Source organism: Podarcis raffonei, chromosome 12 (assembly GCF_027172205.1).
Source record: "Podarcis raffonei isolate rPodRaf1 chromosome 12, rPodRaf1.pri, whole genome shotgun sequence".
Lineage (NCBI taxonomy): Eukaryota > Metazoa > Chordata > Lepidosauria > Squamata > Lacertidae > Podarcis > Podarcis raffonei.
Genome location: NC_070613.1, coordinates 9,649,082 through 9,674,980, shown reverse-complemented (window position 1 = coordinate 9,674,980; position 25,899 = coordinate 9,649,082). Strand labels below are relative to the sequence as shown.

The following is a 25,899-nucleotide window of genomic DNA, read 5'->3' as shown; positions in this document are numbered from 1 at the left end:
ATATGAACGTAACTATGATGATTGCAAAATTCAGTGGACCACACAGTCTTAATACATTCGGAGGAAATGTCGAGTGACAATGAGTATTATTGTTCAGTCATTCTAAGTTTCCTTTTCCTCTCACTTCACTATTTATTAGTTCCTTCCTCACCCAGTTTACATGCAACTCAGGACAACACTTCATGCCTTTGATGAAGCAGGCTGCAGTCCAGGAAAGCTTCTGTCATAATGCATTTGTTAGTCTTCAATATGGGTGTGCCTTTGGAATCTTAGCTTTAGAGCTGCACAGCAGTCCTTAGCTAAAAGAGAATGGATGCACTATGGTGCAGAAAGAAAACATTTGCTATTTATTCATACCATAGGGCTCTCACCTCTTAGCTCTTACTACTCCTTCTTCTTTAAGTCTGCCCCTGCCCCCAAACTTTTTGGTAACGCTCCCCACCCTCCATGCCCACTATTCACAAATACATTTACAGTGAGATTCTGTGAATGCCTATTTGGAAGTAAATCCCATTGAGTTCAATGAGGTTTACTCCCAGAGAAGTGATTAGAGGATAATAATCATAATTGTTGTTGTTGTTGTTGTCGTTTGTTTGTTTGTATATATATATAGAGAGAGAGAGAGTTGCAAATTGCCCTGGGACTAATGATGAATCATCATCATCTGTAGGGAAGTAATCTGAGGATAATTTTTAGGGGTGGAATCATTTTTCCTCTAGCTACAGAAAACATATATAGCAAAAATTGATTACTGCATCCTAGACAACTGGGGGGAAGCCACCAATCAGAAAATTGCATCTGTCTGATTACATTCTCAACTCACCAGATCTCCTTTCCCAGGATTTTCCATAACTGGAGGAAGTAATGACCCTTCATTGGAAATGGGATCCATGTTAAACGGCCTTGTTCCACTGCCCCCCATCAATGAAACCATCCCATTGCAATCGTCTCCAGCGGCCCATTTGCCGGGCTGCATGTAGTTTGGAGCTGTCAGGCGAGGACTGTAGCTGGTTTGACTTTGGATGCTTGGACGCCTTCCCATTCGTGCAGCCAGCAGTGTGCTGTGCTGGATCTCCGTCTCCCCAATGCTGCTAGATTCATCCTCCCCAAACTCAGCCCTTGAGCCAGCATCTCGGCCGGATACATGGAAATTGAATACACTTCCATGACTTGGTCGGCGTCTGGTTGGGTTTGAACTAGGACCATAATTGTGGCTAATGAGAGACTGCAGAGATCAAAAGAAGGAAAAAAGAGCAAGAGTGATGCAGACTTTGACATGCTCTGTACTAAATACATTTAATGTTGGGTGTAAGAGTCACTTACAGAAATCCTACCAATTGCAGCAGAAAACTTTATGACTGGCCTTGTGCCTTCCTGTTAATAAAGAGCACTCTGCGTTCAGAATTGGCAGCTTGTTAGGAGTGATAGCCTGCTGCTCATTAACTCAGTCTTGCACATACACTCCCGTCTCCCAGTTAACTACTCCACAAAATTTTCCACTAGTACTTAAGTCTGTTAATCACTTATGGCTTCCTTACCAGTCACAGGAACCAAGGAACTTGCTATTTATAAGCCTCTGTTAATTCTCATACTTACTGCCATGTGAACCTACTAGGACCACCAAGGAGGATTACAATTTTGTAACACCTTTATTCAGACAGATGACACTGCAACTGATTTATTCTATGGCTGTTAGTTGATTTATAGACAGGGTTTGCTATTTTTTATTGTTGTGACCTACTAGTGACCTATTACTGAGAACTGCTAAGAGTAAAGGAAAAACAAATACATCACATATAAAGCTTTATGCATAGATTGGTTTCCTACTGTTGTAGAATATATATACTTTCTAAAATGTAAATTTGCTAAAAACATTCATGTAGATTTAGGGTTGGCAAATGCTGATTAAAAATTAAGTGTCTTAGTTAAAACCTTTTTTCTCCCTTCATTTAAACTCCTCCATCTATGAAAACAAGTTAGAGTGCAATTAAAAGTGAAAAGAAATAATGGTTGGTTAAAGCTATGGTTTCCCCAGTAGTGATGTATGGAAGTGAGAGCTGTACAATAAAGAGGGCTGATTGCCAAACAATTGAAGCTTTTGAATTATGGTGCTGGAGGAGACTCTTGAGAGTCCCATTGACTACAAAGAAGATCGAACCTATCCATTCTGAAGGAAATCAGCCCTGAGTGCTCACTGGAAGGACAGATCCTGAAGCTGAGGCTCCTGTACTTTGGCCACCTCATGAGAAGAGAAGACTCCCTGGAAAAGACCCTGATGTTGGGAAAGATGGAGGGCACAAGGAGAAGGGGACGACAGAGGACGAGATGGTTGGACAGTGTTCTCGAAGCTACCAGCATGAGTTTGACCAAACTGCGGGAGGCAGTGGAAGACAAGAGTGCCTGGCGTGCTCTGGCCCATGGGGTCACAAAGAGTCAGACACAACTAAACGACTAAATAACAACAAAAGCCTTATGAAATAACTACCGGTTTCCGATAGCTGTCACTAGACTGTGATTTTGGGGTTTTGGGATCTTCCCCATAATCTTCCATCCCCAAAGACAACTTTTTCATTCTGTTGCTTCGTTCTTTGACCTCTTTAGAACCTATAGGTGACACTTCAAATGAGCTATGAGACATGCTGTCGTTTTCTTTTGCAGCTAATTCCTAGAATGAAGAAAAAGAGAAGTGCACATTGTACCATTATGTCTTCATATGAGATAATAATAATAATAATAATAAATACTTTTTGGTATGACAACTTCCCATTCACAGATAACAGTTTGCATTGGATATCCAAATTACTCACAACCTTCATGATTTTAAAGTAAATCACGGTGTTTTTCTAAAAGGATTTTTGTCTTGACGGATTTTTCTTGCCTAGCAGGTGTTAGCTATGTTTCAAGTCTGAGTTCCTAGTTTTTGGACACATGAAACATGGAAGCTGGTGCTTAATCTCCTATGGAAGCATCATAATTAAGTGGCAAGTTCTTGCTTTGACCATGTTTAGATCCCATCCCATGTTCAATTTATGCTTTCCCCATTCTAAAGAGCTTTTTTTATGCCAGAAGACCTATGCAGCTGTTAAAAAAACATTTGATTAGTAGGTCATTTTAATTACCATTTTGTATTGTTTTTAACGGTGTTTTATGTTTTATTGTATACATACTATATATAACAGGGGACGCGGGTGGCGCTGTGGGTAAAACCTCAGCGCCTAGGACTTGCCGATTGCATGGTCGGCAGTTCGAATCCCCGCGGCGGGGTGCACTTCCGTCGTTCGGTCCCAGCGCCTGCCAACCTAGCAGTTCGAAAGCACCTTCGGGTGCAAGTAGATAAATAGGGACCGCTTACCAGCGGGAAGGTAAACGGCGTTCCGTGTGCTGCGCTGGCTTGCCAGATGCAGCTTGTCACGCTGGCCACGTGACCCGGAAGTGTCTGCGGACAGCGCTGGCTCCCGGCCTATAGAGTGAGATGAGCGCACAACCCTAGAGTCTGGCAAGACTGGCCCGTACGGGCAGGGGTACCTTTACCTTTACTATATATAACTACTGCTATAAACTATGTTTCTGGGGAAATGGAGGTAGTTGTAGATTAGCAATGGGGCAATATATGAACCTCCTGCTCTTTCTTCAGCATCTCCATGGCTTCACGAAATTTCCTTTCTTTTGCTTCTGTTTCAGCAATAGTGGCTGTGCTCTGTTCTTCGTAGGCCATCGTGACCACGGCCAAGATCAAGTTGACCAGGTAGAATGATCCCAGAAATATGACCAGCATGAAAAACAGCATATAGATCTTCCCAGATGCTCTGAGAGTCTGTAGTCAGAAAGAATACAGTAATCATTCTTTTGGTTGTGGTGTTTACAAAATGTTAAGGTTTTCATTACCAGTTTCCCATATGTTAAAGGGGAAAAGGTCTTTGAAATCATATAGAAAACATGAACCACACTAAAAAATAATAATACAGTAATTCATTAACCAAAATAAAGATGACGAAAGAAACAACATTAAATCTAAAAATGACACATGAAATTCTATGCTATGCATGATCCAAGCTTTGCTTAAAAACTGCCAAGGAAGGAGAGTCCACAACCTCCCAAGGTGGTCTGTTCCACTGTTGATCAGCTCTTACTGTCGGAAAGTTCTTCCTGATGTTCATTCGGAATCTCCTTTCTTGTAAATTTAGTCCCCTGGTTCGGGTCCTACCCTCTAGAGCAAGACAAAACAAGCTTGCTCCATCTTCAGTGGCAGCCTTTGAGATATTTGAAGGTGGCTATCATATGTCCTCTCAGACTCCTGCCTTTTGGACCCAAGAGAACCCTTAGATGGCTAACAATATTTTGACATTTTTTTACAAGAAGGAACATTCATAACTGTGATCCCCCTTCTGCGCTCTGAGGTGGCACAGTTTATTCTACCAGCTCAGGACTCTGTGACAACATTTCCATCTCATATTATCACCCCAGGATTCCGCTTGGTAGACTCTAGCATATCATTCTGCTACTTGTATAGCTATGACGGGAGCTGTAAAAGGTAAGCAGAGCAAGCCGCTTCAAAGGACTATGGCAGTTTCCCCATGCAATTTGTTTCAAAAGAATTGAAGCATATACCTGTTGATAGAGGCGTTCCCAGTAATCCTGCGTCATGAGGCGGAACAGGGAAAGGAAGGCCCAGCCAAACGTATCAAAGCTTGTGTACCCAAAGTCAGGATTTTCTCCAACCTTCAGACATACGTATTTCGGCGGGCAGGAACTGCAAATAACAACTTTGTTTCAGTGATAAAATTCTCCAGCATTTAAGTATGAAGAGAAAGTTCTGCCAATACAGTGGTACCTTGGCTTACATATGCTTCAGGTTACAGATTCCGCGAACCCAGAAATAGTACCTTGGGTTAAGAACTTTGCTTCAGGATGAGAACAGAAATCGTGCTCCGGCGGCGTGGCGGCAGCAGGAGGCCCCACTAGCTAAAGTGGTGCTTCAGGTTAAGAACAGTTTCAGGTTAAGAACGGACCTCTGGAATGAATTAAGTACTTAACCCGAGGTACCACTGTATATGGAGAGACTTGAAAATATGTGAATCTTTTTTTTTCTTTCTGAAACATGGCTCCTACATTCAGCAGAGCTGTGGCTCCCAGTAGGTTGGCCAGAGTGGAATTTGTGGCCCTCGGGCTGGAAATCGTTCCCCACCCTTGCAACAGAACTGCAGCTTCCAACTGAAAATGGTAAATCTCAGATCTCACCACACTGGGGCACATTCACAATGTTCCACATGCAAAAACGATGAGAAGGTCACATTTGACTTTGAACACACATAAATTGAATTTGAGAATGTGGGCCACAGTTTTGGGAGGAGGGGAGGTAAGTAAGCAGAAAGTAAATAAATATTCGGAGTGAATAACAGATATTAAACACACTCATAACAGGTATTATGTAAACTTACCCACCATCTGAAGCATTGCTGCACAATAAATAATCTTCAGTGCCATTCTTATGTATGTAATTCACTGCAACAAAAGAGTCAAGGATAAATATGGTTCCAGATAAGCAGAGGTTCTAAAACAGCCAGTCGTTTTGTCAAAACCCATGGTTATCGTCCTGGCTTATCAACAAACCACAGTTTAAACTAATCACTGTTCCTCCAGTTCTGATATAATGTGAAACAGTTTAGTTTAAAACCAGAAGTGGGTTCTTCTAATCACATCTGTGCTAAAGGAGGGGAGGGGAAGGAAGAGTGCATGAGCCCAAGGTTTCCTGTTGCTCATGCACTAAACTAAACTAAACTAGGGTTGCCATATTTCAAAAAGTAGTGAAAAGCTGGACAAAAAAATTGTTGAGCTTTTTTGGCTAAAGTTGTTAAGTTGTTGAGCTTTGGCAAAATCACAAGGACGTTTTGGAGCTAATTTTAAGGAAAACAGGCAACAACACCACTGCCTCCATGCAATATTGTCAGAACTTGGAAGCTGCAGCCATGCAACCCCCAGTAAGCGAGGCTTCAGTGGGGGCAGCAAGGGGGATGACATCATTTGCGCACAGTATGTCATGCCACAGATTTGAATAATGGGATTATGATACTGGATTTTGCCTTTTACACAACTGCTGCACATCTGGATGACTAACATCCTGTCCAGTGAAGCTGAACATTAGGAGATTCTAGGCAGGGCAAAACAAATACCGTATTTTTTGCTCTATAAGACTCACTTTTTCCCTTCTAAAAAGTAAGGGGAAATGTGTGTGCGTCTTATGGAGCGAATGCAGGCTGCACAGCTATCACAGAAGCTAAAACAGCAAGAGGGATTGCTGCTTTCACCGCGCAGCGATCCCTCTTGCTGTTCTGGCTTCTGAGATCAAGAATATTTTTTTTCTTGTTTTCCTCCTCCAAAAACTAGGTGCGTCTTGTGGTCTGGTGCGTCTTATAGAGCGAAAAATACGGTACTTCTTCACACATAGTTTAACCTATGGTATTCCCACCCACTAGATGTAGTGATGACCACCAACTTGGATGACTTTAACAGAGAATTAGATCAAATCATGGAGGTTAAGGCTTTTGATGGCTATTAGCCATGAGGTCGTGTTCTACATCCACTGTTGGAGGCACACTGTGCCTGTAAATACTAGTTGCTGGGTATCAGAGTTACACCGTGAGCCACTGTGAGAACGGAGTGTTGGACTTGATGGCCCTTTTGCCTGGTCCAGCATGGCAGAGGCAAATTTAGGGGAGCATGACAGGTTTACCCACACTGGCTACTGAGCCAAGGGGGTGCTGCAATAATGATTTAGAACGGAAGGCAAGAGGCGGGGGCTGCTGAATTTCGGCATCACACCACTGAAATTTGAAGGCCCAACATTCTCCACTGAGCAGGGGCCTCCTTCTTATGTTCTTATTTTTGTTAGACAACAGCCTTTTTACGTAGGAATTGTTAAAGAACTCTTCGGTGGATGCAACCAGGACTTGGTGATTTGTTCATTTTTAATTTGTCAGTAAGACTTAGTACTTGATCAGTTACCACCTCAACTCCTTGGACTCTCATCCTGTGCAAGTTAAGGCACGGGGTTCAGTTACAATCACACCACTCATGGAAGCACACTTGGGAGTTTGAAAGTAAGATTGCAATAATCCAAAAAGGATTTATCCCAATGCCACCCGTATGGCAAACCTACTGAAGCACTTATCTGATACTTATAAATCTTACTATTCTTAGGAGTAACAATCTTAAGTGGCAGACTCGTGTGTCTTGTTTGCTAGGGCCCACTTCAAACCTGGAGACAGAAGATGGAATAAATCCATTATTTTGCAAAGATCTGAGGACAGCATTTACCTGGGCTATTGGTAAAATTCTCATACGGAGTCAAGTTCTGTTTAGATGAAAAGGATGTTTCATTGGATATGCTCTGGCTGATATATTCCGTGTAGTTCTTGACACATTTGTGTCTCAAATGTCCTTTAAAGAGTTGAAGACCAATGAGGGCAAACACACTCAGGCAGAAAACAGTCAGGATCATAACATCTGCGAGTTTCTTAACAGACTGGATTAGGGCACCTACAATGACTTTCAGACCTGCAGAGGGGGGAAATGAATGACATATTAAATTCAAAATCAAAGTACCTGCAGAACAATTTGGAATGCCCAAATTGACCTAGAGTTAGTTTTGCCCCTCATTCATCTGTGTGATGAACTATTTTTGGTAGCTTTGATAAAAATAAATAGAAAGAAAATGTATTATGGATACCACTTGGGGGAAGGCAGGGTTGTCTGAGCAAATTTCCAGCAGCTCAGTTTCAAAACATGTATGTTTTGAGGGGACAAGAGGTATCTTTTAAGGGAATAAAGTAGCAGCAAGTATGCTTCTCAAAAACATTATTTAAACCCTTGAACTAAAAAAGAAGCTGCTACTAATAGTAAAATGTAATACACTGCCATGTCCATCTTTATTGTCTGAAATATGCCTATATATGTTGACATGTACCCAATGTTGTTCATTCACTGTCTACTATATATTTTGGAAAGTTGCTTGTCTGTTCACTATGCATTTGGACACCTCTAAAAATAATGAAACCAGTTTTTGCATGATGGTTTCTGAGATCAAGAAGCACATTTTCGTCTATGTTTGGATATAGTTGGTGACCATTTTGAATCAAGATGGCAGACTGAACTTTTCAAAATTGCACTGATTTTACCCACTGATTTCAAAATTACTTTTTTGTTTCTTAGAATTCCTAAGCAACGGCTGAGTACAAAACTGCTAGGTTTTTTTAAAAAAAATAATAAACACAGAATTGGTGTGTCATATCCACTCTGAAAGCAGAAATTGCTGTGCAGGATAGTAAGTGATCTATAGGCATTAGCGGGCTGTTTTTAATAACTAAAATGATTAAGCAATGTGATTAGATGCCCAGGATTGTGCCTTGACATTGATAGCAAAAATTCATCGATGGGATGAATGACTAGACTGCTTATAATTTGCCACATTAAACGTGTCATTATTTAATTTTCTCCAACCAAAATTACTCACTGTGCATTGACAAATTTTCATCCTTTCATTTCTGAACTCTGGGTATTGTTCAGATTGCTGCAAATACACAATTTGCTATGATTTACAGCTTGCATCCATTAAGCACTGCCCCTGTAGTACCCTAAAGGGGTTTGGCTTGCCCCCTAAATTACACCAATATATTTGATTCAGATTGTGCTGATATAATCAATATGCATATATGTTGCATTTAATCAATGCACATTCATTGTTAAGTGAAAACTGTGTCAAACACCAATGCACAATACAAGCATACACCAGTTCTGATACTAATTTTAGAACTTATCTGAGGTAAACGCAAAGTGAAACATAGTGGAATGTAGTGCAAATAAACCCATGCTTTCTAAATATTCTGTGTACAGCACTTAGTAAATTGTTTTATGTGCTCCATTTAATAAATAAAAACAACAGATGGATGGAACAGAGAAAATCTGTTCATTGTTGGTAGCAAACCTATACAGCACCCGGATCTGTAATAAGTGGGCTTGAATTTTCAGCACAGTTTGTATGATTTGTAAATGGGCAGCCAGCCAGCATGTTTTGCTTTGTATAAAAATAATCTCAAATGAGCAATCACTAACCATAACTGTTTGCAACAGGACATGAAGCAATTGATTTTCTCTACAGGTGGTACAGCAAGCTAACATTTTTTTAAAAAAATTTTTTAACACCTTGAAATGATGAAGCTATTTCATCCACTTAGGGAAGATAACCTACGAGACATCTGCATTTGGAAGTTTTCAAAACAACATTTTAGGGGTGTTTTCAAAATCAGCTCCCTCACCCACCCACACTGAGGTGAACAGAAAAATACAGTAGTTTTTTGTTTTGCCCTCATGAAAGTTTCAGGTTCTTCTCTGTCCCCAGCATACTCCTCACACATGCAGGGGTGTTTTTTCCCCAATGTCTGCATAATGTCATTGGCTAACCCATAATTCTCCCATTTATTCCAGATTTTCCCTTTCCGGGGAAAATCCAGTAAGCAAAAAAACAACAACCCAACAACAAACAGTTGCCAATACCCCATTTGCAAATTCAGCCCCTGTTTGGAAGCATCTCAGTTTACCAGCAACTTGCAACACAGTACAGGATACATGCATATTTATGTATGGTATTCTAGTATTTCACAGATAAAAATAGGAACATTTGTGAACATATTATATGTCTATTATACAAAGAATCATGTCAAATCCAGTTTCGTCCCCCACTATTACACAATGCTTCCTGTATTAAACATTCAGATTGTCTCTCTTGCTACACTAATTTAAAAGTAAAGAGAGTGTTTTTTTCTTTTCATTATTGATATTCTAGGGAAACACTATTCTTTTAATATATGAACAGTTCAAAATAAACACCGGCAGGTGCAGCATGTGAAATGGCTGGGCATGCCCAACATTTATTACCTGCCCACAGGTCACAGGGTGCATTATAAGATTATTATATTATTATAATAATATAATATTTAGTCATCCTTCACCCTTAGGTCCCAGGGCAGGTTACAACCATTTAAAACACAACATTAAAAGCAGTTTGAAATGCATTACAATAACAAAAATGAATCTAGGTGCATCGATGCATACGCATGAGCCTCAAGATGCATCATTACTAACCTAGAGATTCACTTCTAGAGAACTGGGCATGGGGTGAGGCTCAAGCCTGGAAAATGACAGCTATAGCAACTCATCCAGGCAAAAAGCTAGCAAGCCTTCTTATATGTGCCCCCCCTCAAAGGAACAGCTGCAACACGTTTGTCTCTGATAAATGAATACCATTGACATATATGCATCTCACGTGCCATTGACACATAGATTTGAACTTTGCAAGGGCAAATGCAACCAGATTGCTGTCAGAAAGAATTCAAAGGTTTTTCATACCTGGGATAATGGAAACGGTTTTTAAAGCTCTCAGCACCCGGAACATCCGAAGGACGGAAACACCGCCCATATCAATAAACTCTCCCAAAAGTCTGTAAAATCAAAATGTGAAATAAGTTTTAAAAAGATACAAACTTGGGGGAGGGGTTACAGCAGCAACACTGGTCCCCTAACCAGCCTTCTCGGTAGTGGCACCCGCCCTGTGGAACACCCTCCCACCAGATGTCAAAGAGAACAACTACAGGACTTTTAGAAGACATCTGAAGGCAGCCCTGTTTAGGGAAGCGTTTAATGTTTGATGCATTACTGTATTTTAATATTTTGTTGGAAGCCGCCCAGAGTGGCTGGGGAAGCCCAGCCACTTGGGCAGGGTAATAATAATAAATTATTATTATTATTATTATTATTATTATTATTATTATTATTATTATTAGCCTGACCCAACTGTAGCTCTGCTCAACATACTCCTTGCTGTGCCCATGAAAGGCATTTTAGTGGCAGTGGGCAGCCATGCTGCTCTTGAATGGAAGCAGAGCTTGGCTTGCATTTTGCAGCGGCTGCTTGGCATCTTACATTTACCCCCAAATTCATGCCCTGGCCTATAGGTGTATAACTTGGGGAGGCCTTACATTCTGGGTAAATGAACACTGCAGTCGATCACATGGCCACTGCAGGTACAATTTGCTGCCATTCAGAAGTGGCGCTGCCACCTGCCCAGGGCTAAAATAGCCTCTAAAGAGCTGGCACAGGGACGCCCCCCCATGCAGCCATGGCATCAGCAAGCGAGGTGGGGGGCATTAAGTTCTTTATCACTGTCCAGAAAACCAATGGCCTGGCAGAAGCAGGGGGACAGCCCATAGAATCATAGAACTGTAGTGTTGGAAAGGGCTCTCAGGGTCATCTAGTCCAACCCCCTGCAATGGAGGCTTAAAATACAGAAGCTTGTCTACAGCCTTAGCAGCTCTACTGTGCAAAGCACTGTATATGCAACAAAGATCTGGAAGGACCTTTGTTGTATATACAACAATATATATTATATTACATTAATTTATTTTAATTTAAAATTAATATTTAAAATTAAAATCAATTTTAATTTAAAATTAATTAATACTAATTAGCAACAATCAGTTTGGAGGTGCAAATATAGTGAGAAGGGTGGTAGGAAAGATTTGACTCGGCCTAGCCAGTGCTAGTTTCATTTTTGCTAAATGTTTGTAAATACAGTGGTGCCTTGGTTTACAACCATAATCCGTTTCAGAGGTCTGCTTGTAAACCAAAAAAGGTTGTAACTGAAGGCACGCTTTTGCCAATGTTTTTTGTTCATAATCCAAAAAAAAAATGGGTTGTAATCCAAAAAAAGGTTGCAAACCGGGACACGCACTTCCGGGTTTGATGTTTTTGTAATCCAAAGCGTATGCAAACCAAGACGTATGCAAACCAAGGTACCACTGTAATCATTACATGAGCCTTTTTTTGAAGGGCTCTTACTTCAGGCTGAGGCCTATAGCAGGAGGTAGCCTTTGGGGCCTAATTTTGCTTTTGTTTCATATTTCTCCCCATGGCCACCCCTTCCTTGAAAACAAGACATCTAGGCAATCTTCCATGTATGTATTAGTCAAGACCAGAACTTTGGTTTTTCTTCAGGCCTATCCATGGCCTTTATCTCGGTGTATTCAAGTGACATGTGTCTATTTTACTGATGTATTTTTTTACTTTTCTACCCCAGCGTTCCTCTCTCTTTTTTTTTATAATCTTTTTATTGAATTCTTGAAAACAACATCAAAGAGCACAAAGACATTAAAAAAAGTAATAGATAAAAGAGAAAAAATAGTGTCAACAGAGAAGAAAAACTGAAGTAACATATATAGACATAAAACAAACAAACCTACAAACGCCACTCAATTGACTTCCTTCCATCTCAGTTTAGGCTAGGTAAACTCGTAACCTTTCTGCAGTTGTATTATATCAGCTCTGTACATCACAGGTTTTAAATTCCGCCCACTGTGATTTTAGTAATACCCAAATTAACTTCAATGTAATTTAAAAATTTATTCCAATCATTCATGAGCTTTACATTTTTTTGATGCCTGATCTTTTGTGTCATTCTCACTAATTCTATATACTCGAATAATTTCATTTGCCATTCTCTGACGGTGGGGATGTTAGAGGTTTTCCAGTTTTGCGTTCCTCTCAAGAGCTTGGGACATTTCCTGGGCAGTCTTCTATTTTAGATATTAAGCTCAGATGGTGGCCTTTTACCTCAGATTTATAAAGGAATGCTGCTACTTTCACACCTCTTTCCAAAGATTTCTGGGCACTTCCTGGCCAATCATGGCTCCGTCTAGGTATTAGGCTCAGAACTTTACCTCAGGCTGAGGGACTATGAGCAGATTTTTATTCCCCTCAGCAGAGCTTCTGGGCTTAAACTACAATATGGTTCCACAGTCAGAAGTCTGAACATGAAACGGTTTCTCAGCGCAAAAGTACAGCTCTGGGGAAAGTTATCAATGGCATTTTGAGAGAAGCTAAAATTAACAGATTTGCCAATCCCCTACTGCAGGGTAGCGTGGTCACTTGCACCACCTCAGCAAGGCAATGCTGAGGAGGATAATTTTACCACACATTTTGGGGCCAACGATTGCAAAATATGTGGTAGAATGACCAGTTCTAACACCTCAAGCGACATGGGAGTCAAAAACCCTCAGCGAAGAAGTATCTCATCTTCAGAGGAGAGTGGACCAGGGGATTGGATCAGCTCTTTGCTTGCCGAGTCCCAAACAGGATGGAAGCGAGACACACGCTTCCTCCAGGGACCTGCAATCCTCTATTAGGAGCCATTTGCAATTAATGGTGTGTTAGTGCTGCCTGCAGGCAAGGCTCTCAAAGCACTGTCCTTTTAGTACCGGCGCTGTATGGAAAAGGATCGGGCATAATATACAGAGAGTGCAGAATGTAGTAATGGGGAACAGAATTCAACTTCCTGAGAAAGCCAATCTCTGGTCCTAATGCCTGCAAAAAATATTAGGCTGGAGAAGCTGATGAATAACCATTTCAGCATTTGGGGAGAATCCCAAGTTTTACAGCAGCGCAACAAAATCTTTATGAGCGAAATCTAGAGGACTAGAAAGCATTTTGTGATGATATGAATGGCAGCTGCAACGATAAAAGCTTTCTCTCCTTCCTCTAATCGCTTTTATATGTGCTTTCTACCCCGAATTTAATTCAAACTTCTTTTAGGCTCAGAGACCAGAGTCAAGACTAACATTTTTCCATGCATAAGATGCCCCCATGTATAAGACGACCCCTATTTTTTGAGCCCAAAATTAAGAAATCATTAATTGCAACATTCCGTGTATAAGACGACCTTCAATTTTAAACTTAAAAAAATTGGGGGGAAATATAGTCTTCTACATGGAAAAATATAGTAAGCACTCTAAACATGGAAGGGGAATAAGTGCATGCTATGTTGTTGTTTTTAAATGTCCCTTTTAGCCACCACTGTCCAATTTCTTGAAAGGAAATTATTTAATTGCAGCAAACACTGATGCTTACGCCATCACGATAACACTGAAATCCAGCCAGTTCCACGGGTCTCGAAGGAAGGTGAATTCATTCAAGCAAAAGCCTCTTGCCAATATCTTGATTAGACATTCAAAGGAATAAATGGCCGTGAAAGTATACCTGGGGAGTGAAAGTATACAGGGAAACAAGGTCAACACAGAAAGTAAGGTAACAATCATAAGGTATATTCCTCTGGCTTACCCCAATGTTTTCAGTTTTAAATGTATGCCGATTTGCCAACTCCCCATAGAGTAATGGAAAGTGAGCATTCATGTGATATTTGGTCCTTTTCTGTCTCGAGGCATTATAAGGGACTAATAAACTGTAATAACTCTTTTTTTAAAGTATAGAAAAAGACTGTGGGTTGACCTTAACAAAGGCATACTAAGAGTAAACCAATTTGCTTCCAAAAAAAAAGTGATAGCAGCTTGGTCAGAGGGCATTCTGAATATTACTTTGTTGGATACATGATTTTAGATTATGAATTTAAAATCAGTGTTGACGTTGCTTTTCCATTACATATTGTTTGTGGACTGAAAACAGCACTCAATACTGACCATATTCACTGCATTGAATAAGCGAACATTAGCCATTTCTGCTCCTGTTTCCATTTTCTTCAGCATTCTCTGACATCCCTAGCTGTGTGTAATAGTCCCTAGATAAAGGCATCCAAGCTTGAAATAAACTCAAACGAGGAGCATATGAATTAATCCTTGCATAAGATACATTTTTCCACAGTGTGTTCTGCATTTTTAGGTCCTGTATTAGGAGAATATAGTCGAAATAGAAGGAACAATATCACCAAAGTTACTTACTCAACATACTTCGTGGAGGAAGTCTCACTGCTATTTGACTGCACGTCCGCAAGAGCCATGAAGACACAATTGGTGAAAATAGTGACCATAATAAACATAGTGAACAATGTAAGTAACAGGAGTTAAGGAAAATGACAATTGAAAAACTTTACACTAGCATTTGCTACGGATTCTCAGCTTCAAATGTAAGGTTGATGTAAGGTTGAGCATAAACCTTATCCCCATAAAAATATTAGGTTTGTAGAAGTAGCACAACTTTTCACACACCCTATGACAGCCTTCTACAGCATGGTGCCATCCAGATTTTGTCAGCCCCACCAGCATAGCCAAAGCCCTGGGGATTATTGAAGTTGTAGTCTAAAGCAGTGTTTCCCAACGTTGGGTCTCCAGCTGTTTTTGGACTACAATTCCCATCATCCCTGACCACTGGTCTTGCTAATTGGGGATGATGGGAGTTGTAGTCTAAAAACAGCTGGAGACCCAAGGTTGGGAAACACTGGTCTAAAGAATCGGAAGGGTACCATCCTAGGGAAGACTGCCTTACAAGGAGTTGTGTTCCAGGTGTGGATACACCTCGTATCTCTCTTCCTGAATTACAACAGAATTTGACTGAATGGCAGCAGTGTAACATTGGGAGAGAAGGTATTTCTCTCAATACTGGAACTCAAGGCCACCCAGTGAAATTGGTTAGATCCACATTTCTCCTGAACAACAACAACAAAGAGGGATTCTTTACACACACACACACACACACACACACACACACACACACCAAAAACACCATCAACTTAATGCAGGATTAGCCAGATGTTGTTGGACTACAGTACCCATCATCTTAATCATTAGCCATGCTGTCTGAGACTGATGGGACCTGAAGTCCAAAACATCTGGAGGCCACCTTGTTGGTTAACCCTACCATAATAGGAGCCATTGCCATCAGAAGGCTATAAAAGAGATAAATGAATGGAGGATTGGTTCATGAATAGCCAGTAGCCATGAGAGATAAATGGATGTTTCCTGGTCAGAGGCAGCGTATTCTGAATTGCACTTGCTGAGGAACAATGAACAGGGGAGGTCTGTTGCTCTTGCACTTCTTCTTCACGTAAAGGATATGAATGTACCAAAAGCTTAATTACCATTCGTCTGATTGGATGAAAAGGGCTAAAGATGTACAAAGCACGTGTGGCTGTAAATCGGAAGATGGCTTTCCCTTTGTTCAACACCATAAATGTCTGTGGGTGGAAATACATTAACTGGAAACATTGTTCTATGACAGTTAATGCTAATATCACATGATGTGCTCCGTCCCTAAGTATATCATTTAAGGGGAATGAATTTGGGAGGGTTTTTTTTTTGAAAAAAAGTAGGCTACAAAAAAGGTGTCAGGAGTGTTCATGAAAGGCAGGAGAGAGACTGTGAAAGCTGCTGGAGGAAGAGGTTCCCCTGTCTTCCTAACTTGCTCACCTTAAAGGGCTAGCAGGATTCTAGGGGCTGATATGTGACAACCAATCATTTATTTGTATGCCGTCTTTCCAAAGTTCAAACCATGTGCACGGCGGCTTACAACATATAAAAAATGACGGGGTGGAACTGTCAAAAAGGACAGGAAAGAGAATGGAAACCTAGTAGAATAACTGCAGATTGATCAGCGCTAACTGGAGAAGCTGAATTGTGATGCTACAGTCCGGTCAGCCAATAGGGGGTTCTTCTCAGTCTCTCTCTAGGATTGTAGTTATCAGCTAAGGCTAAAGTCTGCGCAACGCTGCACTAGAAATCAAGGAGAATACACTGTCAGAAGGAAATCTGCAATGTTAATGAAGCCCTATTAGAATTATTTAAAAAGCACACAACTCTCCACCTTCCTACGATCACCTTGTTTCTTTCAAATAAATCCAGTCAATAATGCAGTTCCCGCCCCCCTTCTCATTATATTACCAAAGCCTATGGGCCACAAAACATTTCTTCACCTTATGATCATGATAGAAGGGGTCAAGATCCTCAAGAGGTTCTCCAATAAGCTCCAGAGGAGGGTTTCCATACAGGGCAGGCAGCTTCTGGAATACCTGTAGGTCAAGCTGAGGGCGTGGCTTCTCTGAAGCAGGTGGTTCTCCGCATGCTTTCTTGGCCGCAATGCGTTTCTCAATGGCAACCAAGGATTCGGGAGTGAAGCGGCGGAAGTTGTTAGCTCCCAGCAATGTCAAGTCAGCCATTTTTGCATTCTTCTCATAAGCAGAACTTACTCCTCGTTGCAAAACTCGCTGTGGAGCTATATCTGTATTTGGCCACACGGTTGGGAAACACTTTCTGAACAGCGAAGCAAAGTAGGAGGTGACTAGATAAGGACACCAACTGAAATCTTAAAGTCATAAAAAGTGGTTTAGTGTTGCTAATGTGGCAACTCGTTTCTCGTTAAGTGCACATTCGCTTACAATTTAATAAAACAAAGGAAACTTTTCATTGCAGAAAGGGGAAGCCTCGAATATTATCCAGACTATAGACAATTCCCGTAAAGTGTAAAACGGTCAGAAAGAAAGAAATGGCCACACAAATTAACTTTCATACCCCAGAGGTATTCTTGGAAGATCCCCATTGATCTCAGTAAAAGACAATGACTCAGTTGCATATGATGCAGCCTCAACTGCACAGATTCAGAACAGATAAAATGAGGTACTTCTCCACACAACGGATAATTAAGGGTGCAACCACTGTGCACACTTGGGTGCAAATAAGTCCCATTGAACACACTGCCAAAAGTGATACCCAGTGACTTAGATAGCTTTAAAAAGTGGCTAAACAAAGTCATTGTAGTTCTATCAAGAGCTCTCAATGGGATTTCCCTCTTTAGAGGCGGTATACTTCTGAATCCCAGGATTACTGTATACTGATCGAAGAAGATCGCCCTCATTCTTGACTGACTTTGTCGTGGATTAAAAGCTAACCATGGCATCATGTTCACTATGGGATTTCGGATTGGCTAGGAATAAAGTTCCTAAGATATAGACCAATTAAAAATGGTATCAAAGCAACTATCAGTCAGGAAACAAAAAGGCAAAGAATTGTGGAAGTTTGGGAAATAATTGCACACACCGTCAAAAAAAGAAAAGAAAAAATGACTACAGTTTCCTAGAGATGTTGTTCTCTGGATGCAAAATTTGGGTTTCCTTGGCACATTGTTTTGATATTTCTTCAAGTGCATATTACATCAGCCCTGATTCCAAATACAACCACCAAGGAAATCTGTTGAGATTTACTGCAGTTCGCATTGTTCGAGACAAATGATAGTGGGGCAAAGGAAAGCGAGTTTGAATTATGTATGGATTGATAGCACTCCTCCACAGAGCACAGAGGGAATAGTATAATTGCTGCTCTGCACCCTTTGCCAAATGTTGCAGGCACCTGCCCAATAGTAGCTTGTTAGCGGCTGCGGTGCTTCTGTCAAAGCATGCCCAGCATAAAAGGGTCGCAATTTGGTTTTGAAAGCCTAACCATATGCACAACTATGTCATTTTGCCCTGAGGATCCTCCCAGTTGCCACACGGAACTAGACATTTAATACTGGATGCAGAATTTAGCACCCTGAGAACCTTAGTGTGCATTTTTGTCTAATGCAAAGAGCCTTGTCAGGCAATATATTATACACTATTATAACATATGCTAGGAGCCTTGTACCCAGTATTGCTCGGGATTTCTAAGAAACCAAATAACCAGGGCAGTTTTGAAAGTTTCCATCCACCATCTTAATTTAAAATGGTATCCAACTGTACCCAACTGTATCAAAATGGTATCCAACTGTATCCAAACTGTATCCAACTGTATCTCAGGAACCATAATGTAAAATTAGGTTACGATATCTTCAGCAGTATCCAAATATATAGCGAACAAACAACTTTCCAAAATATTTATCAGACTTACAGCCTCATGCCCAGTGCTGCAAAGTGATGTAGGGTTGTGTATAATGCCAGTCCTAGTCATTATTACGTGATCAGATTTACAGCTTAAGGAGCTCTTACCCTTCCCCAGCTTACCTGGGTGTAACCTGGAATGGGAGCCTTTTTAACTTCCCATGGAAGGAACTGATAGCTGTGCTGATCTCAAGAGTATGTGTGTAGCGTAATCTCTTGCAGAGCATGAGTAGCCTCTGTACTGAGTGCTGGATGACTTAAAAGCTGCTAGAATCACCTACGGGATGTGTGGAAGAACATCTCATTTCAGCCAAGTGACCATATGCACTCAAAGGCTATACAGGGAGAGCAGGGCTGCTATTTAAGTTATCTGGGGAATTTTTCATTTTATGCCAAGCAGGACCACTGAGAGGTAGATACAGGGGGTACTAATGTACCAGGCCCACTGCCAGCAGAGGCCCAGACTCTCAGTCTTGTGTGTGTGTTTTAAGTATGCCTTTAGCTCTCCTACAAAGGAGGCTATGAAGCAAAATGTGCAGATGTCTGTGAGATGATCCATCTTTAAGTGTTTTAGCCAATGAGTGAAGCTGTGATCGACAGATGAGTTGTTTAGACACCAAGTGATAGGAATCTCTCTGTGACTCTAAAGAGCTTCTGTTTTCTCATCTTCTAGTCACTGGAATCTCCATAGTTTGCCCTTCTTTTTTTTTCATAGTACCCAGGATGCATCTTTCCTGTGGTGGATTTGTCTGAGATCAGGTACTCCCTAGAAGTACTTGAACTGCAAATACTGCTACACAATAAATGTGGGTGGGTGTTATCCCTCCCCCCCCCCCAGCCGCCACAACTACCACTGGCATGGAAGGTTGCTCAGATGGAAATGTGGCCCTTGGTCTGAAAAAGTAATGGAGACAATGATAGCTTCTAGTCAAGTGGGGGAAGAAGTCAATGAATGCCTATTTAAAAAATAGGAAACATTTGGTCCTTGATCCTGCTGTTAGAGATGAGGGAAATAGGTTTCTACACACATAAGAGGTAAAGGTAAAGGGACCCCTCACCACTAGGTCCAGTCGTGGCCGACTCTGGGGTTGCGGCGCTCATCTCGCTTCATTGGCCAAGGGAGCCGGCGTACAGCTTCCGGGTCATGTGGCCAGCATGACTAAGCCGCTTTTGGCGAACCAGAGCAGCGCATGGAAATGCCATTTACCTTCCCTTCGGAGCGGTACCTATTTATCTGCTTGCACTTTGATGTGCTTTCGAACTGCTAGGTTGGCAAGAGCAGGGACCGAGCAACGGGAGCTCACCCCGTCGCGGGGATTCGAACCACCGACCTTCTGATCGGCAAGTCCTAGGCTCTGTGGTTTAGCCCACAGCGCCACCCGCATCCCACGACACACATAATATTCTCTGCTAAATATACAAGAGGGTCTAGGAGACGGAATTCTCTCTGTATGCCACAGGAGAAATGGGGAACCATCTTTTCCTTCTGGGCAGCTTTCCGGAGGATGTGGATACACATGCCCTATCCAATAATACTAGAACGTAGGGTGGAAGGGATCATCCATTCAAACTGACTGGTAGGTAATTCTTGACAAATAAAAGGAAGTGCTTCTTAATGCATCACATAATCAGTTTGCTGTTGCATGATGTGGTAATGGCCAGTTGCTTAAATTACTTGAAAGAGGAATTTAGAATGTCATGGAGGAGGAGAGGTCTACTAAGCCTCATAGTTCTATGGTACTTCCATGTTCATCAGCACTGTGCCTTTAAAGAAAGATGTAGTTCTTGGGAAGCAACTCAACACCAGGTGAGGCCTGCCAGTTTCATGGCCTGATGGTGGGCTTCCTTGAACTTTCTGGCCACTAATGGGAAGACGATGCTGGGCTAAAGGTCTGTTCCAGCTTCCTGCATTTACATGTTTCAGGATCTCTTCCCAAACCTCACCAATAATTTATTAATTTACTTGCTTCATTTATGCAGCCACCCAATAACAGAGGTTCTCTGGGAGGCTCACAAAAATAAAATACAGTATAAAAAAATTTATAACTTAATTTCAATACAATTTAAAAATGAATTTAGTGATTTGTTGACAAGTGGAAGGAAGTGCTCTGAAGGTACTGTTCCCCTTAAATCTTTAGACTGGGGCATCTGGGTTCAGTACAAAACACGATGATCGTGTTTTTTGACATGATATAAATTCACTCCCCGACATTTTTCCTATGTTAAATATTTTCTAGATATCCTCCAAGAGATTGAATATTTGCTGCATATGCTCCAAGTAGTTGATATCTACATTGGATCTTCTGTTGTATTTGAGTTCCTTATTTCATGTCTGACAGTAATTGATAGTGGGTATGTAATCCTATACATTATTTGACAGCAGTTAATAACTCACGTGCAGCGGCATTTAGCGTCTGACAGCATTAGATAGTCTGTATACAGTGGGATTTATTATTTGACAGTATTTGGCAGCTCAGAGACTTAATGTTTCATGCCTGCCAAAACAATCAAGAAAAAGTCCATAAGGCTAAAAGCACTTGTACATGAAACATTGCAGTAAAACCTCATTTACAAGATACAAATTCTGCACAATTTTTGAGTAGCAAAATGGGGAAACTCACTAGATTTTCAATTTTTGGACACTGTTGTTTTCACTCTACCCCATGTGAAATGTGAGTGGTTTAATCCATACAGTTAAGCACTTCTTGCTGTCTTCAATGTTAATACAATTGTTTAATTGTCTTGAGATGGCACTCAATCTTCTCTGTCCATTGAAGGGCTGTTTCACTTGTGAAGTTTCTTTCCAACCTCAGTCTGGGCACTCTCTTCCGTATTTCCTATCTCCTACCATATCTCCCTTCCAACCAGTGCTGATGAGCACCTACCTGCTCAGAACCAAAAGTAGAGGAAGGGAGAGAAGGGTGTGCAGTTCCCTGGGACAGCAGGGACCCCATGCATACAGAGTTCTGTGAGGTGTGCTGGGGTTTACTATTACAGTAACTAAAAAAATAATTTTATCTGGCTATATTTAGATATTGGGAGAGGGTGCAACATGGAAATGCAAAGGAAGTAGGCGAAAGCAGCGGGAGTAGGAATGGAATGGAAGTGGCAAGGATTATGAGTGAGCAATACAGTTTAAAAAACTTTGTTTTGGTTGAAGTTGAGAACTGAAGGAATTAAAGGATAAAGTTTGCAAACAATGGGTGGGTTTTCAGGATGAAAGAGGTGGTTCCATGTAAGAGTTCTTGCGGTGGCGGGAGTATTTTAAATATGGAAGACAATGGAGTTTACACTAAAAAAAGCACACCTCAGCAGTCATTCTTGCCATACCCAATTTATGCAGGGTGCAGAAACCAGGTTCTCTTGATAGGTATGTTCTCAGTCTGCACCTCCCAAACTAATGTACAGCTCAGAACTCAATTATCCACCAGCTTTCATACTTCCTGAATGTCCTAAATTAGTTCTCAACTCAAAAGATATAATGTTCAAAAATGCATATTTTGGGAGAAAATCATTTTAAAATGTGTTTTTATAAATGAATTTTCATAAAGTTTTTTTTTTAATCACAAATTAATGTAGAACTGTGGTGGAACATACGTATTCATGAACACATGCAAAAATAACATGGACCAGAAATAAACTGAGTTGCCTATCTCTATTTACACCCTTAAAACCACGTGCTCCCGACAAGCCAGAAAAATAGCAGTGAGCATCAGCATTATCTTATTTGAAAGCCAAACCATAAAACCAAATAGCCTAATCTCAAATAGCCTCCAAAACATTTCATAAGTGTTTTGACAAGTTAGAAGGGAAGTATGGTATGGAATGTCTTCTGGAACATCATCCCATAGCCTTATCAGAAAAGAAGAGAAGACCCTGCTTTCCCTATCCAGCTGCAATCACTTTAATTGAATTGCTTTTGAGCAAGGCCCAAAGAATTCTGGTAGGCCCTCCAGATGGTGTTGGACTCCAACCCCCATAAGCCACAGTCAGCCTGCCCCGTGATGAGGGATGACGGGAGAGTTCAGCAACATCTGAAGGGCCACAGGCTCCCCACCTGTGCTGTAGGGAAACCCACTCTGCAGTACTTCTTGGAGGGAGGGAGCATGAAATACAAATGCAATTGCTTATTCCATGCTGATTCACCATAACGAAATTAGATTGCCATCTCCAAGAGCCACCACCAGCACGGAAACCTTCCGGGAAACCTGATGCTAAATTACGAAGCAATCATCTCGGTCTGCCAGCCTCTTCTAAGAGCTTTTCCCTCTGAAAACCCATTGCAGGCTAAGCATTTGTCATCCTCTAAAGTGAACCATAGACACAGAAGATGAAATTGTGTGGCTGTTTGGGACTTTCGGATTCGAAAGTGGAATGTGTAGAATATTTACTAATGAATTATTTGGCAGCTCAGGAGAATAAACCAGAGATCAGAACAAAGTTGTCTAAAAAATATGTGATAACATGGCATAGAACAGCTGATCTACCATCATCTCTAGCTTACTCGACTTTCAGCAGTTGAAATTTCAACAATTCTTGTTCTATCATTCATGTGGCAGTTGCATATTGTTTCACAACTAGCTTGCTGATAAAGAACGTTACGAAGAAGCTGTTAAGGCTGATAAGCCAAGAGCCCCCAACTCAAATTCTCACGGTGAAATGTGCTGGCAATGCCCTTCAGCGAGTACATTGTACACCTATAATTCCTTTGTCCCTACCTTGCTGCCTGATTTGTGCAAAAGGTCAAGGAGAAGAGGGAACATAAGTTAACAGTTGTTGGACTTGGTACCATCTGCCGGCTGAATTTGACCCAGAAGGCATTAGATGCTGACTCTGAAATTTAGGAATGTCTCATTGTCATTCGGTAAACAAATTGTGAACGTTGATGCCTTATTCTTATTTCTTCTTTGCTGTAAGAGTAATGGCTTTTCTGGTATTATTACTTTTGGCTATAGACACCTCTTTATCAAATTTATATTTCTCGCCAACATTCTCATTTACAAAAGCCCTGGTTAAGCCATTGTGCTCAAACAGTATATCCAAAGTTCACAGCCAATTGTGCATTATCTCAAAGCAATAGGAAGCATTGTTAAGGCAGTGGCTTTGGGAGGGAGTGGGCAGAGGCAATGGCATCCTCCCAGGAGGGCTGGTAGTGGTGACCTGGGGGCCACCACCCCAGAGCTCCTATGCCACCAACTCACCTGACACCATACCTTTCCAGATAAACTCAGCGCCGCCATTGCCAGGCTGTCTCATGTGCCACTGCTCATAACACATATAAAAAAATGTGTTAATTAAATCCTTGCCAAAAAGGATCAATGCGGCATCGGCAAACAACTGCATTGCTGTTTCATTTTGCTGGTTATGTGTTCTGCTGGTATAGTCTCCTTCCAGTTTGTTTTTAAATAAATGAAAAGGAAATCCTGCCTCATCAACCTAGAATTCTATGTGTGCTCCAACAGACAGCATACGCTTTGATTTTGGGGAGGGAAATGTAAAATAATAATAATAATAATAATAATAATAATAATAATCCCTTGCAAAAAATCTTAAGAAGATTTAACAGTCATAGCATAAGAGGTCCTGTTCTCTTAGGGATCAATAACTGGTTACAAAGCTTGAAGCAGAAAGTGTGGTTAAACAGACAGTGTTCACAGTGGAGAGAAGCAAAAGTTTTTATATGAGGCATGGTGATATAAAACATATTCCTAAACAATTTGGAATTGAGAGTTCACCCATGAGTTAGCCAGTTTTACAGATAATACCATTCAGTTTGGTGTAAGCCCAAGAACACTATGAAGAGTCCCAAAAGAATCTCTCTAAACAGTGTGACCGTACAACAGAACAGCAAAGAAGATTCAATGAAAGAGATTGCATAACGCTGGAAGAGAATATCTAAGTTCACACATACATCAGTTAGATTGGAACTGATTGTAGCCATCTACGATCAATACATTGGGTTCATAGTAGAGGCTCATAGATAATGTCACCCAATAAATACTGGCAATAGAAAAATCATACTCTATGCTAGGAATTATTAGACAACTGATGAAAATGTAAGTGCAATTGTCATAATAGCTTATCTATGGTGCAACTACACATGGAACACTATGAAGTTGTGATTGTTTCATTTCTTTTTTAAAAGAAAAGATGCTTTGAAGAGCTAGAGAGCATGCAAAAATTCATTCTTACTCTTGTTAATACTAGAACCACATCCAATTGAATTCACAGTATACTTTATGAGTTACACATTTAAATAAGATTCTAACCTTTCACCCCGCCTTTCAATCTCATTGTCTCCTGAAATAAACCCATTTTAATAATATTAATAATAATCTACTGTTTGATAGGTATGTATAATGAACATTTTCTGGGTTGTTAGATCAATCCATTTATTGACCCGGTGGTATTAGATTTCCAAATTCTAGCGATAAGTTAATTAATTTAGTTGATTACCTCTCACCCATAAAGGAAATTACATTCATTCCAATCCTTAATTCAACCCCAAGGAACTGGAAATCAATAACACTATATTCAAAAGCAAATTATTATTCTCTCTCTTTTCCTCCATGAAACAAAGAAGTTTTTTTACAGTTGGTAGGTTTTTTAAAAAAGAAAATAAAGAATTCACCCCAGATGAATCTAAAAAGAGCTTTGGTTATCAAAAATGCACCAAGATGCGAAAATGTTCTTGGTGCTAAACATCCCCTCTCCCTCTTGGGGAAAGGAGGGAAATTATAAACCACAAAAGAGACTTACATGTTTTTCCTGGCTTTCTAAATGAGGTCTCTAGGCTTTACTTAAGTCCAAATGGACACCAATTTCATCCCAGTGTCTCCCAACGATGAGAAAAATCCCATTCATTGTTGCGGCAACCTTTTTACCATTTTTTCTTTGAGCAATTTCTTCTCCACGGTGTCAGAGCTCAGTTTGAGAAAGAGAGAGAGAGTCATTTCTCTGTGGGGTGTGTGTTGAGAAAGGGAGGGAAGAGTGAGTGTTTGTTTAGATGCTGAAAGTGGCTAATGCGGTTTTGCACATTCTCCTGGGGGAAACTGTAACCTGAGTAAGCAGAGTTGGGAAGGCTCTTCCTTGGAGACATTATTTTAGCCCTGTAGAGAGCGAGACTCGTTTTTGATGGAGCTATACACCGTTGCCTTGCACCAATGGATCTTTTTAAAAGTGTTTATTTTAAAAGAATAGGCAAGCTCAAAAGAAAGCAT

General features: G+C 40.8%; 1 protein-coding gene and 1 long non-coding RNA gene across 5 annotated transcripts in view; one reads left to right on the top strand and one right to left on the bottom strand.

Annotated features, from left to right (window-relative positions):
- The window catches only part of LOC128423920 (sodium channel protein type 5 subunit alpha-like), a 42,873-nt gene extending 23,694 nt beyond the window's left edge, over positions 1-19,179 (bottom strand). The window contains exons 1-11 of one of the 2 annotated variants that reach the window (XM_053409533.1): positions 16,745-19,179; positions 15,891-16,009; positions 14,778-14,885; positions 13,954-14,082; positions 10,402-10,493; positions 7,315-7,554; positions 5,439-5,502; positions 4,609-4,750; positions 3,617-3,814; positions 2,486-2,665; positions 824-1,225 (exon numbers count right to left, since the gene is read on the bottom strand). In XM_053409533.1, coding sequence (XP_053265508.1) covers positions 824-1,225; positions 2,486-2,665; positions 3,617-3,814; positions 4,609-4,750; positions 5,439-5,502; positions 7,315-7,554; positions 10,402-10,493; positions 13,954-14,082; positions 14,778-14,885; positions 15,891-16,009; positions 16,745-16,987 — 1,917 coding nt within the window. In that variant the 5' untranslated portion in view covers positions 16,988-19,179. Of the gene's footprint in view, positions 1-823; positions 1,226-2,485; positions 2,666-3,616; positions 3,815-4,608; positions 4,751-5,438; positions 5,503-7,314; positions 7,555-10,401; positions 10,494-13,953; positions 14,083-14,777; positions 14,886-15,890; positions 16,010-16,744 lie in introns of those variants that run through there. The other variant, XM_053409532.1, reaches the window with a different exon arrangement.
- LOC128423922 (uncharacterized) lies at positions 11,898-14,826 on the top strand. Of its 3 annotated transcripts, none has more exons than XR_008332896.1 (3): positions 11,898-12,005; positions 13,937-14,130; positions 14,719-14,826. It is a non-coding gene; the product is annotated as an uncharacterized LOC128423922 (long non-coding RNA). The 3 variants fall into 3 exon arrangements; XR_008332894.1 differs by lacking the exon at positions 11,898-12,005 and adding an exon at positions 12,703-13,251; XR_008332895.1 differs by lacking the exon at positions 11,898-12,005 and adding an exon at positions 12,709-13,251 and having other exon boundaries at positions 13,937-14,125.
- Positions 19,180-25,899: the final 6,720 nt, after the last annotated feature.